This window comes from Malaya genurostris, chromosome 2 (assembly GCF_030247185.1).
Source record: "Malaya genurostris strain Urasoe2022 chromosome 2, Malgen_1.1, whole genome shotgun sequence".
Taxonomy (NCBI): Eukaryota; Metazoa; Arthropoda; class Insecta; order Diptera; family Culicidae; genus Malaya; species Malaya genurostris.
In genome coordinates, this window is record NC_080571.1 from 39,960,766 (window position 1) to 39,978,526 (window position 17,761).

General features: G+C 38.7%; 1 protein-coding gene across 1 annotated transcript; it reads right to left on the reverse strand.

Moving 5' to 3' along the window:
• Positions 1-272: 272 nt before the first annotated feature.
• LOC131428184 (uncharacterized) lies at positions 273-17,378 on the reverse strand. Its single transcript, XM_058591906.1, has 4 exons — positions 17,183-17,378; positions 14,232-17,109; positions 2,992-4,224; positions 273-2,931 (listed from the first exon to the last, which is right to left on the reverse strand). Exons 1-4 carry the CDS (start codon positions 17,264-17,266, stop codon positions 2,120-2,122), a joined length of 5,007 nt encoding a protein of 1,668 aa, XP_058447889.1. The 5' UTR covers positions 17,267-17,378; the 3' UTR covers positions 273-2,119.
• Between the last annotated feature and the right edge of the window lie 383 nt (positions 17,379-17,761).

Genomic DNA, 17,761 nt, shown 5'->3' on the forward strand with positions numbered 1-17,761 from the left:
ACCGACTTCGGATATACCTGGTCCCATGAAATAATTAATCCCAATGGTGTAATGATGCCTTTTTCATAACAATCATACTATCATATGTAATACTGTGGTCTTTGAAAAAAGTTTCTTCTATTCTCGAAAGAATAACCGAAATCGGTTCGTTTGGCTGTGCAAACGCCTCGTTGTTTCCGGCCGAGCGGCGGTGGGAGGAAAATACCGAAGAAGGATGTTTCTTTCTGATCTACACGAAAAATCGTAACATTCTTTGTCAATAATCCGTTTTTTCTCTTTTTCTGTATTTTCTTCACTAATATTTGGCTACCTTCCTAATCTTTTATAACAGACGTTAATTGATTGATTGTTTTTCTTCTGGTGAGATCTGGTGTGATTGCCAATTTGTTGAACTCGCTAGTCACGATCGGTTATCGCGTATCACGTTATCACTTCGGAACTGATTAATTGTGCAACAACTCCGATTAATGGCTAGATACTGACTCACTTAATAACGACTCATTAATTTGTCTACGGGCCGTCGCCCGAGACTAACGGCTATTACCGCGCACTCTTTACAACTGAACTAACTCCTAATTCTTCCCAACTATGGGTTTTTAAGCTCCTAACATTTACTTTCGGTAAAGCCCGAAGATTTTAGGACAAGCCGAGCTTGTGATTGTAAGTAGAAAGTTCATCCGACTTTCTCCCGAAGTTCTATCAAAATTTCCGAGAGCCGCGAACCGAAACCACTGCCACAATGTCAATGACAGTGACCGGTGCCCGTGAAAAGATATTTTTGTTATTGCTCGTCGCGTTTACGCTGACGTGAAGGCTTGCCTGTAAGGTGACGAGTATTTCCTTCACGACTGGGTTGCTGTTCTTGCAATGTTGCTATTCCTTCACGGCTCCCTACTTTTTCTACAATACTAGCAAGTTCGAAGGAAAGTTTGCTAAGGGCGCTGCAGCTGTCTCCTGATAATAATTACCGATTGGAGTAATTTTGAGGCCGGTTTCTTCCCCCGGTGAATGATTGATAGGTTAAATCCGGGCTAAAATAAACAACTAACTAACTAACTTGAGGCCGATTTATTAAATTTTTTTCGCTTCTTTAGTGATGGTATAAAATTTTTAATGCACTTTATCCTATAATTCCGGAGCTGGAAGTCATAAATGGATGAAAATTTAGAAGTTTTGTATGGGACCGTAAAACAATTCATTTGAATCTAAGTTTGTAAAAATCGGTCACGCCATCTATGAGAAAAGTGAATAAGTAATTTGAAATTGGAATTTTTGCACTAATCACTCTATAATTCTCGAGCAGGAAGTTGGATCCACATAAAATTCAGATGTTTTGTGTAGAACCATAAAACCAATCATTTGAATGAGGTTTTTTTTTAAAAATCGGTCACGCTATCTCTGAGAAAAGTCAGTACACATATTTTCATTTTTTGCACATTTTACCCCGTAACTCTAGAACCGTAAGTCGGATCCAAACAAAGTTCAAAAATTTTGTATGGGACTATAAGACCTTTGGTTTGAATTTAAGTTTGTGAAAATCGGTTCAGCCGTCTCCGAGAAAAATTAGTTCAAAAAAACGTGACATATACACACAGACATTTTGCGTACTCGACGATCAGTTAAAAAGTCGGTTTTCACAGTGATTGCATAAACTTTCTATATGAGAATGGCAAAAATCTTCTGTTTTTGGAAAACATTTCGATTTTTAGGCTTTGCTAGTTTGCACCCGAACAAACTTCCCTGTTTCTATTTAATGAGCAGTTTTTTCAATAATACGACAGTAATATTGCTAAGAATACAATTCACATGAGGTATCAACACACCACTAGATAGATTAAAACAGATTTTTGGGGTATACTTTTCATAGTTTCAAAAAAAAACTTATTCGCCAGCGATCAGATAATTTTCTCTGTTTCTCAATTTTTTTCTCAAAGTTTTGCCATAAGTAATTAACAGTCTTATTAAGACTTAGGAGAGAGATTTGACGCTTCCTGTAATCGTTTTTGCGCGCTCTACTCAAGCCTGCTGTTGCTGCGGTAGTATTAATAGGTAAGTAAGTTTTAGTTCGGATGTCTGTACTCTGTGAGTAGTTTTTATTTATTAGTATTTTTCCAGTGCATCATTTGTGTTGTACTTTCTTTATAGTAATACCGGCAATTTTGAAATGCACATCCATGGAAGGTCGGCCGGTAGTGCTTTCGATGATGGTCTTAACCATCTGTTGTGTGACGGTAGAAGATGTTTGTTTAGGAGCCATTCCTCGCTTTGAACTTTCCGATGTTAGTGGGGTTCGATCAATATAATCAGAGTCTTCTTCTGTCAACCGATCCTCAACGTTTGAATGATGTTGCTCATCATTTGAGCAATCATCATCATCGTCATCATCATAATGATCATCATCATCATCATCTTCATATTCCTTCTCTTCTACTTTAACACGTCTATTCATTCTATTCAACGCATCAATGAAATCTACTGCATCGATGGATTCATCTAATCGCTCCAAAAATTCATCGTGATTAAATTCTGGCTTTATGTCTGCTGGTGAGAGAATCCTCCGACATATTTTGTTGCGTTTTGTAGGTCGTTTCTCCGGTGATTTGCTGGGAGGTCTTTTTGGGGACTGCCCTAAGGTGCAAAGTGGAGTATTCTTTGGGATGTGATTAGTTATTGCTGACGTGGATGTTAAAACACACTTGTCAGTCTCACGGTCCACCATCGTGGCAGAAGTAGGCGATTTATTCACAGCAATTGGTGGCAGTCGAGGTTTTCGGTAAAGGGCGTCCAACAGGGACAGGGCTTGCTCTTGTTGTTCTGGTGAGATTTTAGTTTGGTCTCGTGGTGGCCGTTTTGGTTGTCGTCTTTTCGGTACCTCTGATGCTGGGTGTTCCATAATGCGGGACTCGATTTGTTGAGATTTAGATGGAGGCACTGAAAAAATCAATAATGGTTACATCCCCTACAAATCTTCAACCAAAAATCCATACTTACAGTTTTTAATTTTTTTTCTGCTGTACGTGTTAGGCAAAATTAGCGGTATTGTGTGTAGCGGGTAAGCCTGAAATGATTCGGTGGTGGGGGTGGTTTCTCTTGGAAGGGTTAATACGCGTCGGGGTGCTTCAAATTCAGGTACATTTTGATAAGTCATGCTTAAAGAGCTTTCTAAAATTTCATCCAGGTTGGACTGCATCGGTCTATCCGGTGTCAATTGTGGAATTTCTACCACTGGTGCATCGACATCGTTTGTGCAGTCCTCTTTGATTTCGTCTACATAGTAATAGCAATTGGTCTGCTCATCGAAGATTCTAGAGGGCGTCTGAACGATTAAAGAGCCAGATTTTCTCATTGTAGAAAAATCTTGCACCGCTTGTTCAGAATGTGGTTGAGAAAAATCAGAGTAGGCCGGCTCTGGGTTTGGGTTCAATAATTTGTACGTTTCTGTGATACGCAAAATATTACTAGCAGTTTGAATTATTTGCTGAATGCAAGATTCATCTACGGTGTCATCATTTGTGTCTTCTACTTTGTTGACAACTTGTTCAGTTTCTTGCAGTTCCGGTGGTTCTTCTTTGATTTCAACCTCATCGTCATCAATTACAATTATTTCATCCTTTTTCTCATCACATTCCGGCAATCGGAGTTGCCTGAAACGTTCCCTGAACGGATCACTCATTTCCCACAATTCACGGTGTAGATTTACATCGTCAGGATTTGTCTCATCAACATGCACCCAGCGCCACCACCGATCGGATTTGTTACGCGATATTTCGTTATCTTTTTGTTTACTAGGGCCCCGACTCACTCTGCCGTAGGTCTTTCTAGGTACTTTCACTAACTCTTCGTGGTCATCCGATTCCAGACGTGATGGACTCTCGGCATTAGCTGTTGATTCCGAGGAATCACCTAAATCCGACTCTGAACAAAACAATGATGGTTCATTGGATTTCAATGAGAGTTCTTCTTCTTGTTGTTTACTTCTCACGTTGCCAATGTGTAGATCTAATGGTTCGTCCAACAGCTTTGGAGAGTCGACTATTGTCGGTTCTTCTAATTTCTCAATCACATAGTCACTTACAGTGGACACATGGGTAACGTGTGATAAATCGGCCAAACTAAGCGATTCGTTATCAGTCTCGTTTTCTTTGGTGTCTGAATCTGCTGTTGTATCAGCTGCTATTGAGTTTGTTTCACTAGAGGTTGTCGTAACCGTGGAATCGACTAGTGCTGAAAGATAATAATGTTAATTGAGTTCTATCGTTTCACAAAGGACTTCATAGTCACGTAAAGAGCAAAGCATTGAAGACCGACCGTGCCGATCTCTGTGTACTAATAATCTACTTGGGAAGGGAAGGAAAATTAGTGCACGTTGTAACTAAAAATCTTAGAGTATTTGACTTTTACAGATTCACCACCGAAAGAAGAATTCCACTTCCGGTGAAACCCTCAACGAGTGAACACGTCGTATCGTGTTAGTGCGGTGAAAATTCGAGTATTTCGCGAGAAAGAAAGGATTTTCATCCGTACTTCGGTGACTCCACGTTGTCACATAGCGAGGGTTTCACTTGTAGTCCAGTGAAAAGAAAGTCCATTGGACTATAAACGAAAGCTAACTGGCAATATAGCTAAATCGCTGTGCCATCAATCGGCGTCATCTCAAGTGAGGTGACGCCACCAGAAGTGAAGAAGAAGAAGAAAGAAGAATCCTTTGTTGCAGAGAATGTTGTAAAGTTCTGCCGTGTGATGTGTTAAAGTCTATTCAATCTATTTCGGATCAGTTCAGTGTCGGTACAGTTCCTTGCACGGACATCAATATTCTTCCACACACTCTCCTGCTGTGGAAGCTGGTTCCTGAAACCGACGCATTTTGTTTTGGTGGCGTTGTTGTCAACAATATTTTAAGCTCAAATCAAACCACACTGGAATATAATCAAACTATAACAAACCACCTGTTTTCTTATTCAAAAAGAGGTCAAATTACTTGTTTTGTAGAGAATACTAGACAAGAGTTATATTTATATTGGGTTTGAAGAAATTAACTTTTGACACCAGTGTGGTTTGATTGTATGGTATGAACGTAGCTTAAAATATTGTTGAAAACAACGCCACCAAAACAAAATGCGTCGGTTTCAGGCAGGCTTCCCAGCAGTACTGCTTTTCAATGACATCCGCCACGAGATAGCATGAACTGTCGGAGCGCAAAGTCGAAAGCCCAGTCTACAATATGTGTGAAGCATACGCCGAACTGTAATGGCAACAGCGCTCGCATGCCTAAATGAATGCTGTCACTGAGACAGTTTGTACTCGCCAGATTGATGAGAGTATTCTATCCGGAGAGTAGTCAAACCGAACGGGCTGTTTGTATCCTGTTTCTTTCTGTTCGCTCATTCGCATAAAATGTTACGGAGACAGCCTTTGAAAATCGAAGACATCCTTTGATTTTAAGGGCATTACTGTTACGAAGGGCTGTCGCAAGCCGGCTGTCTCATCAATGTCTCTTGAAGCAATGAACCGGCTGTTTCTGGAGACGAGCCGTGGGTCATAGTGCGCTCGCACTATTTCGGCTGCCTCAATGAAATGGTACTAGTACATACGATTGCGTTGTTGGGATTACCTTTGCAGGAAACTTTAGTAACGTTTCATTACAATACCATTGTGAAATAAAGAAATTGTTTTAGATTTATATATACTGTCGGCGAAGGCAATGAATTTTAATAACTAACGAATATTAAAAGATAAACACTGAGTTTTGTGTAACGGCTCATATGTATATATGAATTTCTAAAGTATTGATCCTTACTGCTTCCTTCTTATTCCTAAAGAAACAGATACACTTCCATTCATTAACAATACTCCGAAAATGTCTTATGCACCCTTATTCTGAATAATGACGTTTGATTTTTGGATCGAATCGTAGCTACTTTTCACAACTAATTAATTATGTAGTGTATTTAACGTTACTCCACCAATAGTCGGCACACTTTGGTACCCGTGCCTCACCGATTTCGTTGAAACTATAGAATATGATACTCTGAACCCAAATAAGATGTTTGGTGCACTTTGAATAGTTTTCGACCATAAAATTGAATGGGCAACTTTTATGTTTATATGTGAACATGTGCTTTCAGATTTTCGCTAAAAGTGTTTTAAAAAGAAAAATATAATGAAACCATTATTTTTCCCAAAAGCATCAAATTTTTTGGTTTACCCCAAACTTTGTTACAAATTTAGTATTCTCAATTGTTCTTTTCCACATAGGAATCAATCAACTAATAGCTTAAATTTATTTAAAATAGCTTAAATTTAGTTGTTCATTTAACATTCACATAGGTTTTGCCAGCAGTTGAAGGAATGAGAATATAAAAAACGTTGAGTTCTTAATTTGTTACTACCTTTGAGAACAGATCTTCAATAAACCTCTTTTGTTTTCATAAATATCACAAAACTAGAAAAATAAGTTTATAAGTTTTTTTATGGAATTCAGTGCCTATTAATATAGCTTCATTGCGGCTTAAATTGACTTTCCCTTTGCTCTCATTGCAAGTTTCTAAGTACTCCCCGGACCTTGTAATTGAGCTCTTTTTCGTTGAGGTGGTAGATCTTTTAGTACCATCTACACAAATACAGGGTCCGCAACCATGAAGTTGATTGGGGGAGCTCGCAGATAAAAAGTAGTTCAACAGATGGTTGTTTATGTGAAGAAAAGTTAAGAAGAAATTTTCATCGCAAATCATTTAATCATCGCAAATCATTTAATTAAAAGCCTTCCATTTAGTTTCATCCATATTCGACTTCTTGTTTCGAAATTAAGGGATGATCAGTACCAAAACTGGGAATTTAAAAATTTAATTTTTGAATTTTAAATAAATGAAAGACAAATTCGTGTCATATACAGCTCTTAAATTCTGTTTCTCCTAGGATAACTAAAACAATGAGTTTCTTAGGGTCGGAAATGACTGCTACAATATTATTATTATTATTATCATTATTATTATTATTATTATTATTATTATTATTATTATTATTATTATTATTATTATTATTATTATTATTATTATTATTATTATTATTATTATTATTATTATTATTATTATTATTTTCATTATATCTTTTATTTATTCCCGGTTTCAAACTTAATTGTTCACCGGGGATTTACACCTACATTTTTCAGAACATAATTTCTTTTTAGAAAGAAAACTGTTAAATATGTGCAAAGAACTCGGCTCTCAGAAAGTTTGACTATTTAGTTACAATATTTATAGTTCCAAACGTTTGATTTTTTTTAAATGCAGACACAAGCTACTAAGGCAATTAGATTTTAGAAAATTTTCGACATTATTAGACTTTTAACTGCGGAAGTCGGATCCGAATTAAATTCAATAGTTCGCTTTGCTATTCACGAATAACTTTCCTTTTCCGTGAGGGCGTGAGAGTCGACTCAAACAGAAAACGAAAAATGTGTACGAGAATTGTAGCGAGCGCATATAAACTGGATGTGCTGTTTGAAATTTCAATGCACCGCATCTTCTTCTGCGTGCGGCTCGTGATTGCAACATCTACATTTCCAAAATTGGATTGAGCGTAAAAGCACATAAAGGAAATGATTGAGATACTTCTAGAAGTTTACATGAAATTGTCCTTTTAACTGTAGATATAAATTTGGGCCTCAGTTACTTTTATAGCAAGTTTTGTGGTAAACAACGACATTAAGTTAAAGATTTCAAAATATACTGACACAAGCTTCTACTTGATGAAAGATACGCTTTAACCGAGTTTTAAATTTTACAATGTAAAGTGACAGTTTCAACGTGTGTAAAAGTCGCGAACTTCTGGTAGCTATGACCAAAATAATGTAATAGTTAATATGCTGTTTCTGGAAATAAGATAATTCTGTGCATAACAGGAAGAAAATGATTCAGCAGATTATCAGCACAACCCTATATCATATAAGTAACCGTACTATATCCGATTTTTTTTTGGAATATATTCCAGGGTAATAGAAACACCATACTATTCATATATAGAAGAGAACTTGATATGTATGGAAAGCTTGAGACCACATTACTCAAGAAAGACATTATTACATAACTTGGGGAATTAAAACTTTTTTTCTAAATAAAACAAAATAAACATTCGAATCTGTTACGGGCAACCATGCTGCATTCCACGCTTGGAAACATATTTTTTTGAAGAACCGGAATTTTTCATTCAGTTTTTGCATTCAAAGCTTTGTTGTACGGTACCTGAAAATAAGATGTTTCTGGATGATTTTTGCCTTGCAAATTCCGACTCCAAATTTTTCACTCAAGGTTTTTATTCGATTGGTGGTTCAACGTATAACGAACTTAACGAGCCAGGTTTTGTATGTTTCATTCCTGACTTGAAAGAATTCTTAGTGTCCGTAGTATTGCAGCACTGGCCATGCAAAAATCCCGTAGACTTACAAGTCGACTGCAAAGCTAACGCTAACGAGTATCGAATACGGAATCTTTGATTTGAACATATCTTTCGCTACGAACATTTATTTACCGTTAACATATAAATCTAAAATCTGATTCAATTGGCTTTTACACTCTTATATAAGGAACGATTGCGCCTTTACTATCCTGAAGGAAGAGATAAAGAGGATGAAAATAATGCTCCACGCACATCAGTACGCGCATACACTATGAATGTTACAGCCCACAAACCGACCGCAAACTGCCTGAAAGGAGCACGCCGAACTGACTCAGCTATTAAAAAACATTGCTCTTTAATTAATCGATCTATCAATTCATAGAAGATCGACCAAAATATAAAAATTAACTTTCATTAAAACCAAAGTCCGTTCTTCAATCCGTTTCGTATTAGGAGTTTCGTATATTATTAATTATCAATTATATTGTTATCAATGCCCTACCAACGGTGATTGCTATGCGCAATGATCAACCGCTGCGCAAAGCAATCACCAAAGGCAAAACTAAAACCCACATGCTTGCCTCGAATCTTCATAGCAAACCAAGAGCAACAAATTTGAACCGCACCGGTTACTGTCGCAGACCTGGTCAAGGGAGAGTAATATTTTGCTCTCGACAGAAACAACGCAGTGACTGATACCCGAAGCTTACTGTCGCAACAGCGAGAACTTCATGCTTCTTCGGCTGTCGTGGACCATGACAAAATGTCTTACGATGGAATGAACTGTCGAACGAAGTGAATGACGGCAACGTTGGCTGTACAGAACTATTTGTCTAAGGGCTGTCGTGATGAAACCTATCACAAGGCTGTCATGGAAAGAGTAGCATGACATCCTCAATAATAATGTCGCGCGGCGGTACATTTGGGAAGTCTGGTTTCAGGAACCAGCTTCCATAGCAGGAGAGTGGTTTCAATGCGTATATTCACACTTGCCCGGCACGAAACCATGCCGGATAGGTGTGAGCACCAGCGCAATAAAATTTCATTTTCAATCGAATAATATAAGATGAAAATGAAATTTATGGCCGCCTACCGTCAGCATATCCCTACTAATTCATTTGACTTTTGCTGCCATTTTCAAGTGAAGCTCCCAGGATTCATCGTCAGTTGAATAGACGTGTTACCTAGTCATTCGAAGTTTTGCTTGCACTGAGCAAAAGCCACAAAGTAGTCTACCTGCGTCAATGCCTTCGCTCTTGGTAGTAAGCAACTTCGAACGAATAGAATTTTAAATGGAGTAAAGTATTAAAAATGAAAAATGAAGGAGGAAACAATTAATTTATGTGTATTCTGTGATTGATATTTCAGCCATCTGGTTTGTCTATCATTTATTTTCTTGAACCAATTCGAATGTTTACATGAACCCCATTTGAAGGCCGCTCTCACACTATTGAAAAAGATATTTTGTTACTTCAAGAGATCAACTGACGGTGGTTAAACTGAGCCTCGATTGAAGAAAAACGAGTGATGAACTGAATGCTGCCCGTTCGGGCCGTCAGCAAACAATGTGTGTGTCAGAGAGTGAAGTTTACTGCAGTAGAGAGATCGTCAATGTGTTCTACATTCAGTTTCAATTGAATTGAATGAAGTTTTACTGCACTGGTGAGCACACGCATTTAAACGTAGCAAGAGAGGGGGCATGTTTTTCTCTATCCCAGGCGATCATTATCCTAGTTACGCCACTGTATAACAACAATAAATACATGAACGAAGATATGAGGGGATCATCTGTCTCTCAATCCTCGCTGTATACCAAAGCATCTCTCAACCAAGAATACGGGTTACTACGAGATTTCTGCATTACCTACTGGGTAAGTATAAAAGGTTGACACTATATAAAGACTGTCCCAGAAAGTATGGACGCACTTTGATTTCGCTGTAAATAATTCACAAGTGTTAGATATTCAAATTTTATTCGATATACTGATAATATTAGACTACAACAGAATATTATTCTCAACATTTGCTACTTAGCCATTGTAGACTAGCTGGCGCACCTTCTTGCGAACGTTCCTCATTAAATTCCGTACAGATTTCTTGGCGACAAGTTTTGACACTTTTTTCCAATCATTTTCGAACTGTTGAATGGTGTCGGCTGCCGAGACATGTTTTCTAAGATGTGCCTTCGTTAATGCCCAAAATTCCTCAATTGGTCGAAGTTGTGATTAATTTGGTGAATTCATGTCTTTTGAGACGAAAGAGACATTTTTGGTAGTATACCATTCTACCGTTGATTTCGAGTAGTGACAAGAGGCAAGATCTGGCAAGAGGCAAGATGTGGCTTCGAATCATGGGTAGAAGTCGTGTTTGGTAAACATTCCTTGATGTATATTTCGCTGTTCATTGAAGCAGTGTTGATGAAGGGTTTCGAAATCTTACCGCAGCTACAAATTGCTTGCCAGACCATAGATTTCTTACCAAATTTTTCGACTTCGATCGATGTCTCGGACTGGTTTAACACTTACTCTTCTCGCACCGTATAATATTGTGGTCCTGGCAAGGATTTGTAATCGAGTTTCACGTAGGTTTCGTCGTCCATGATCATGCAGTTCAAATTTCCAGCAAGAATCGTATTGTACAGCTTTGGAACTCACGGCCTGATCGATGCTTCTTTTTTCGGACTACGTTTTAGTTGTTTCTGCTTCTTATAGGTTCGAAGATTCAAACGTTCTTTAGCACGAAGAACATTTGACTTCGAAGTGCCCACTTTTTTGGCCTCATCCCGAACTGAAACCTCCTTCTTTTGCTCGAACGCCTTCAGTATACGTTTATCCAACTGAGGGTTAGCAGGACCTTTTTTTCGACCCGTTTTCGGTTTATCCTCAAAGGTGTTATCCTCACCGAACTTCCTGATTGCATTTCGCACGGCTTTTTTATTTACTCCTTCTATTTTTGCTATCTTTCTCAGTAACAGTCACACAGCGTTCTGTGTACTGTTTGTACACAATTTTTCGACGTTGTTCTGCTGAAAGTCCACGCATTTCGAAACAAACTAATGAAAACGAATAAACAACTGCGCAAGTGGTTAGAGAAAAGTGTAAACAACAGGACGCAGCCATAAAAAATTACAGATTCTGAACCATTGGCAGCGTTTTTTTGGTTGCGTCCATACTTTCTGGGACAGTTATTTCGATAATCGTGTCCGCAACGTGCTGAGCGTGTTTAGCGACCAAAAAAAGGTTCCTCGATTTGACCAGCGAAAAGCGAGCAAAAAAGGTCCCCCACCAAAATTTGTTTTGTCACACCCTAAAAACGTTGCGCCCGGGGCAAATGATGGGAATTTACCAAAAAAAAAACATTTTTTTACGTGGCCACATATTTAAATACAAATTAAGTGCTTTTTCGATAAATAATACGTTTTCCTGTATCCCATAAGTGAAACATTAAACCAGTGGTTCCCAAACCATTTTGGTTGAATGTCCATTTTAAATGTATTATTCGTTAAACTGCCCACCAAGTAGAAAAAAATTATTAAAATTCTGCGACAATCAACATTTTTGTAGTTAGCACGAGATTTAAATATAAAATAGATAAAAATGATACAAATAATATTTTGCTTCCCAATCTCAACGCGGCAGAAATTAATTGTTAATTCAAGATCCTATCGTTCAAACATTGGGTAAGCAAAACAACAACAAAACCTCACATATCATTGCTCAACCCGAGAAATAAAGTGAGATCGACTGGTAGAGGAATTAAGTTTTTGAAGGAGCAATTGGATCACAGGGGATCAACTACAATGTGAACTCAACCGACCGTGCACAATCAGATCAAACACCAAGTTCTTTTCTACCGGGAAGTCTTCTGCGTTGTATATCATAACCAGAGCTAATAAAAGTCATTTTCATTGACTGAAAAATAGACGAAAATGACAAAAAATTACTGTCACTCTCAGCTGCGCTTGCAAACTATGAGAACGAAATCCATGTCCAGTCAATGACATAACCGGGACAGTAGTTTCAAAATTGTGTTTTTTCTTTCATTTGCCTTTTCAGTCATTTGCAGTTTTCAGTAAAAATCCCATAATATGCAGTGTCGATATTCATATTGTGTGATATTCGAAATCTAGACCAGGATTCTGAACCAGGACCCTGAAGTTGGATATCTGACAAGGTTCTGAATACTGAATTTGGATATGGTCTTTGAACCAGAATTCTGACAGAGCTTATGAACCTGATGCAGAAATCTACACTTGGATACTGAGCATGGATTTGGATTCTAGACCTGAACCTGATTTCTTGGATTGAACTCTCGATGAAGGTTTCGGATCTAAATCTGGAGCTGGATTCAGAATTCCAAGTAAGATTTTTACTCAAAAAATTTGACAGAGATACTGAGAATGCACCAGAATCGTGAACCTGGAACTTGATCCTGATTATGGATTCTGAATCTAAAGCTGGATTCAGAAACATAACTCTGGACTTGGATTCTAAGCTAAAAATTTGAAACATGATTAAGGATCTGGTTTCTGGATCTGAGTTCTGGACCTGCATTCTGACCTTGAATCCTGTTTCTGTATTCTGAACCTGATACAGAATGCTTTATTTGGATTCTGAATCTGAACCTGAATTCTGTACATGGATTTTAAGCCAAGATCTTAATTCCAGACCAGAATTCCGTACTATCATTGGAACTCAGAACCTGGATCTGAATTGAGTAACTAAACCTAACCTCTGAACATGAATTTGTGATCTGAGTGCAGAATCTGAATTCTGAACCTAAGATCGGGACTTCGATTCTGGACTGGTATTGTTAGTCTGGATCTGAATTCTGAAATTGGACTCCAATTCTGGACCAAAATTATTGACAGAGATTTTTACCTGAATCTGAATTCTGCATCTGTATTCTGAAATTTAATTTTCAACCTGGACTTGGACTTTGGTTCTGGGCCAGAATTCTGACCCCGGATCCGCTTCTGACAGAATTTTTGAACCTGAAACTAGATCCTGAACCTTGACTCTTCACCTGAATTCTGGACCTAGTTTCAGAACATGAACCTGGATTCATGAGAAATAATCGGGATTCAAATTCAAGGCCTGCATTTTGGACCTGGGTTATAGACCTAGATTCTGGGTCTGAAATCCTGACAGAAATTTTAAATCTGAACCTTAATTCTGAACCGGGAAGCAGGATTCTGGACCTGAATTCCGAACATGAATCTGAATTCTGGATCTGACCTCAGGATTCTGAACAAGATTTTGGATTCGAACTCTGAAAATCATTCTGACCATCTAGATTCTGATAAAGTGGACCTGTTTTTTCTGTATTTTGTATGAATTGAATTTGGAATGTAGACATGATATGAATTCCCAATGAAACATTGAAACTATTTTTACTCATTCTTATTTGATCAATTGTTGGTCGTAACAGCACCTAAATTTTCATCTTCTTACTTTCGTTTACTTTTTTCACAAATCTGACAGGAATTGAAAGATGCACTAATCACATCATTTTTTTGTAACTGATAGATTGGAATGGAATTGTTTTTCGCAATGATATATTATCCACTTGTCTATATAAATTTGTCTTGAATACATTTTACTCAGGGCCTTTCTCAGACAGATTTTTTGAGTTTACTACCCACTGAAAAGTAGCTAAAGCCTACTAGTGGGCTGTAGGGACCAGTTTGGGAATCACTGCATTAAACAAAGAGAGAAAAAATTAGATAAGCACTTTTCACCGAGTAAGAATCCAAGAAGGAATAGAGACTGTACACTTTCACGTCTAATCCCACTCAGCGAATACCCAAATAAAAATAGGAAAAAAACTTATATTACCTTCACTAATTGCATTCGCTTCTGGTTCGACCCCCGAGAGTACTTCTGCTGCCGGCTGTGGCTGTGGATCGTCAGACTCATAGTCACTGCCATTATTATCCGTCTCACTGGGATACGTTTCATCCCCGATGGCATGTTCATCAACTTTTCCGTCTCCACCCACTGCCATTTGGATTGATTCAGCACACAACGCAATTGCTGTCTGTGATGGTGGTTGTGGCAATGCAAATTGTTCTGATGATTCGATCGGTGCTCGAGCCACTGGAAGGTGTTCCGGATCAATAACAGTAATTTGCTTGACAAGATCCATATGGTTCGTGGTATGTTCGACTTTATTTGTGAATGGCAGAAGTTGATCGGACATTGTACTGTGGATGGTCGACTCAATGTTCGGTGTTTGGGTCAATACCAAATTATAGTGTACATTGTTATAGTCGGGCAATGGCTGAGATGTGAAGTTGATATCTCCGGCTTTTAACGAGGTTCCACTTTCAGGGATGATAACTGGTTCGGGTTGTGGAGGGTTGCTTATCGTTTGGTTTGAAACCATGTCAATTTTATCTTCGGTAGCTTGATCCTGGTATGGTCTACCGTATAGATCAAGTTGGTCCAGACAAACTGTTGTTTCATAGACCGGCTGGTCACCGGTAGGTTTTTGAATCCGTTTGTACGGTAACCGTGGACTGTTGTGAAGTTTTGAAAGTTGCTCCAAGGATAGTTGCTCTTCGATCATTTTAGCGGAAAAATCATACAGTTCACAGGGCATTTCAGCTTGGGAGTTGGTATGAACGGGATCTTTTCGGAAATCCGCCTCTCGAGGGTTTTGTCGAACCAGCAACATTGTCCAAGTGAAAAGCATACGGAAACGATCCCGAAAAGTGTCCAGTGCATGATTGTATCCCACCTCGTCGGTACATTCTTGTTTGATTTCCAAACTAGATGTTTCCTCTTTGGGATATGTGGCGTTCAGAACGACCCCACGCAAGCCAAGCATGGTATTGTAGTTTGGCGGAAACAAAAAGCAGTACATAGCACTTCGCAGAAAATTGACCCAACAAGGATTAATTTGGATCGTGATACTGCTTTGCAGATGGGTTTTCTCCGCTGGTGTCAACTCACTAAAACTGTTTATTTTCTCCGGGGAAACCACGCAGTTGAGAAGCATAAATATAATTTTATTGTTACAAAACACTCTGTAGTTATCCGTAATCTCGGTTTGTTCGTTGAAACAATAGTGGAACGAGTATTTCATCTTCTCGTAGAATTGCTTCTTGAAGACACACTTTAGTGTACTCGAAAAAGGACGACCATTTTTTGACAGGGTGACATTCGACAGCTTACGAGACTTTTTCTGTACCTTCGAAACTGGCGTGGCTGAAGTGGAAGGTTGTTCCAGTTCACTCGGTTCGTCGACCTTCGGTTCGTTTCGGATATCGATTATAGTTCTCATCCAGTTATCGTTGGTCACTTGGGTCGACAGTTTCTTGTCTTTGCGTGGGACATCGTCCAACGTGGCGTTCGGATTTTTCTCCAGGAACTTTTCGATGGTGTAATACCGTGTCCGACAACTCAGTCGCGAGTGATTTCCCAAAACCTTAGAGCATGCCGCCCACGAGATTTTCCGTGGCCCTTCGTCGGTAAGATTTTCTTTGATGAAATTCATCAGACGCATGTCTTCCTCGATTGTCCACCCCGAATGCTTTTTCACATACTTTAACGTTTGGTTATAGCGCGCCCAAATCTGACGGTTCGATCTACCGGGAAGCAAATTCGGAGGAACAAATCGGAAATCATCACCATACTGTTGCACGTAAGCAGTGATGATGCAATCCTCTTCCGGAGTAAATTTAGCGTTCTTCGTTGGCCTCATCAGCGTGAACATGTACCGATTGTAGCACTGTATCTTATTTCGCAAGGGCATTTTCTCTACGACTTTGTTCCACACAATGTTCGATCCAATTCGATTTTCTTCCACCAACCGTACCAAAAGCGCATCTTCCTTATCTGTCCAGCGGTCGTGTTTAATCTGAGCCAAATCCGAAAAAGTTGTCTGATAATGAACGAAACATTGGTATGGGGACCGACCGGGGACACTCTCCGCAATGGCATGCCAGTCCTGACGACGGTGCACTTCCACCGCTTCCAACAGCAGTGATTCTTCCTCAGTTTTCCAAGCATCCCGCACCAGTCCAGGTAGCATGTAATTGTTCCAAATGCCAATACAAGCCTCAACCGAATGTCGACCGCTGATGTTGGCATTCGAAATTCGCAACCAATCGATGCCAAAATTCTGCCCTGGATATTCATTATGGAAATTTTTCACCTTATTCCACAAATCGTTTATGTCCATGCCTTTCAACGATGCAATCTCACGGCGTAACCTTTCCGCTTCCAAACCATTCCCAATCTTTTTAATCTTTAACCGGTTTTCCATCTCGATAAACTCCACAATTTGTGTCTTGACGCCTTTCAGAATATTGATCTTGTCCTTCACCGTCCAGTTGGTATCCGTTACTTCGAATAAGTCCAAAGGAAAGAACTCTTTCTTTACGTTCTTTCGATAGAGGTAATCATCGTTGTGCGGCCCCGGATACAAATCTTCATCTTTAAAATACGGTTGCCCACAAATGTAACCGGAGGTGCGGGCCTTGCCCGTTAGTGGTTTTTTACTAATTCGATATTCGTCAATTTGTTTCTCAATCTCAACTTGCCTTTCCTGGCAGTGTGCAAGCAATATTTCCAGTTTGTTCTTTAGCACCTTCAGCATATTATGATAACCACTATTGAGTTTCAAAGCATTCTCAGTTGTAATATTCACATCTTCGCAAATTATATCCTTTGCCGCTGTCGTGTAATCGATTTCTTTTTGATCCTTTTCCTTAGTAATGCAATCGGAAATATAAGTAAAATTTATTTTGAGTTGTAATAAATTACTACTATTTATAACTTACCTCGCCCCATACAGACTCATGTTCGCTTTCCGACTCAGTCTGGAAGCTTGGACCACTTTCTGGATCGGAACTGAAATCAGACATTGCAGATGCATTCGAGTTTTCCAATTTTCACTTTAATTCCTATCCTTTCACAACTAATTATCCTAAAATCTAATGAAAACCTAGCAAAAGAACACAACCCATAATGTTACGATCAAACTCAAACAATAATAATAACACAGTAAATGTCAATTTTGGAAAAAGAGGGTTTGGTCGAACATGTCGAAAAAAAACTAAAATGACCCAATAAAAGATTTGACAGTTCTGAAATTGACTGCTCATCCAACGATGTCGTGTTCGCCTGCAGTTCCAACGAAAATCATTGTTATCTTGTTTGACGTGAAAGACATGATTTTGCAATTACCGCGTTTTAATCGCGTTGTAACATGCTATTATGCACAATATATTTTGAATTAATTTGGGCTAGACCACTGCCGAGAAAGCGCGAGGTTTGAAATGACACAATAATGCGAAAAATGAGAAAACTATTTGCAACAATTTGAAGATATCACTTCAAAGTAGTATCAGTCGGTTCAG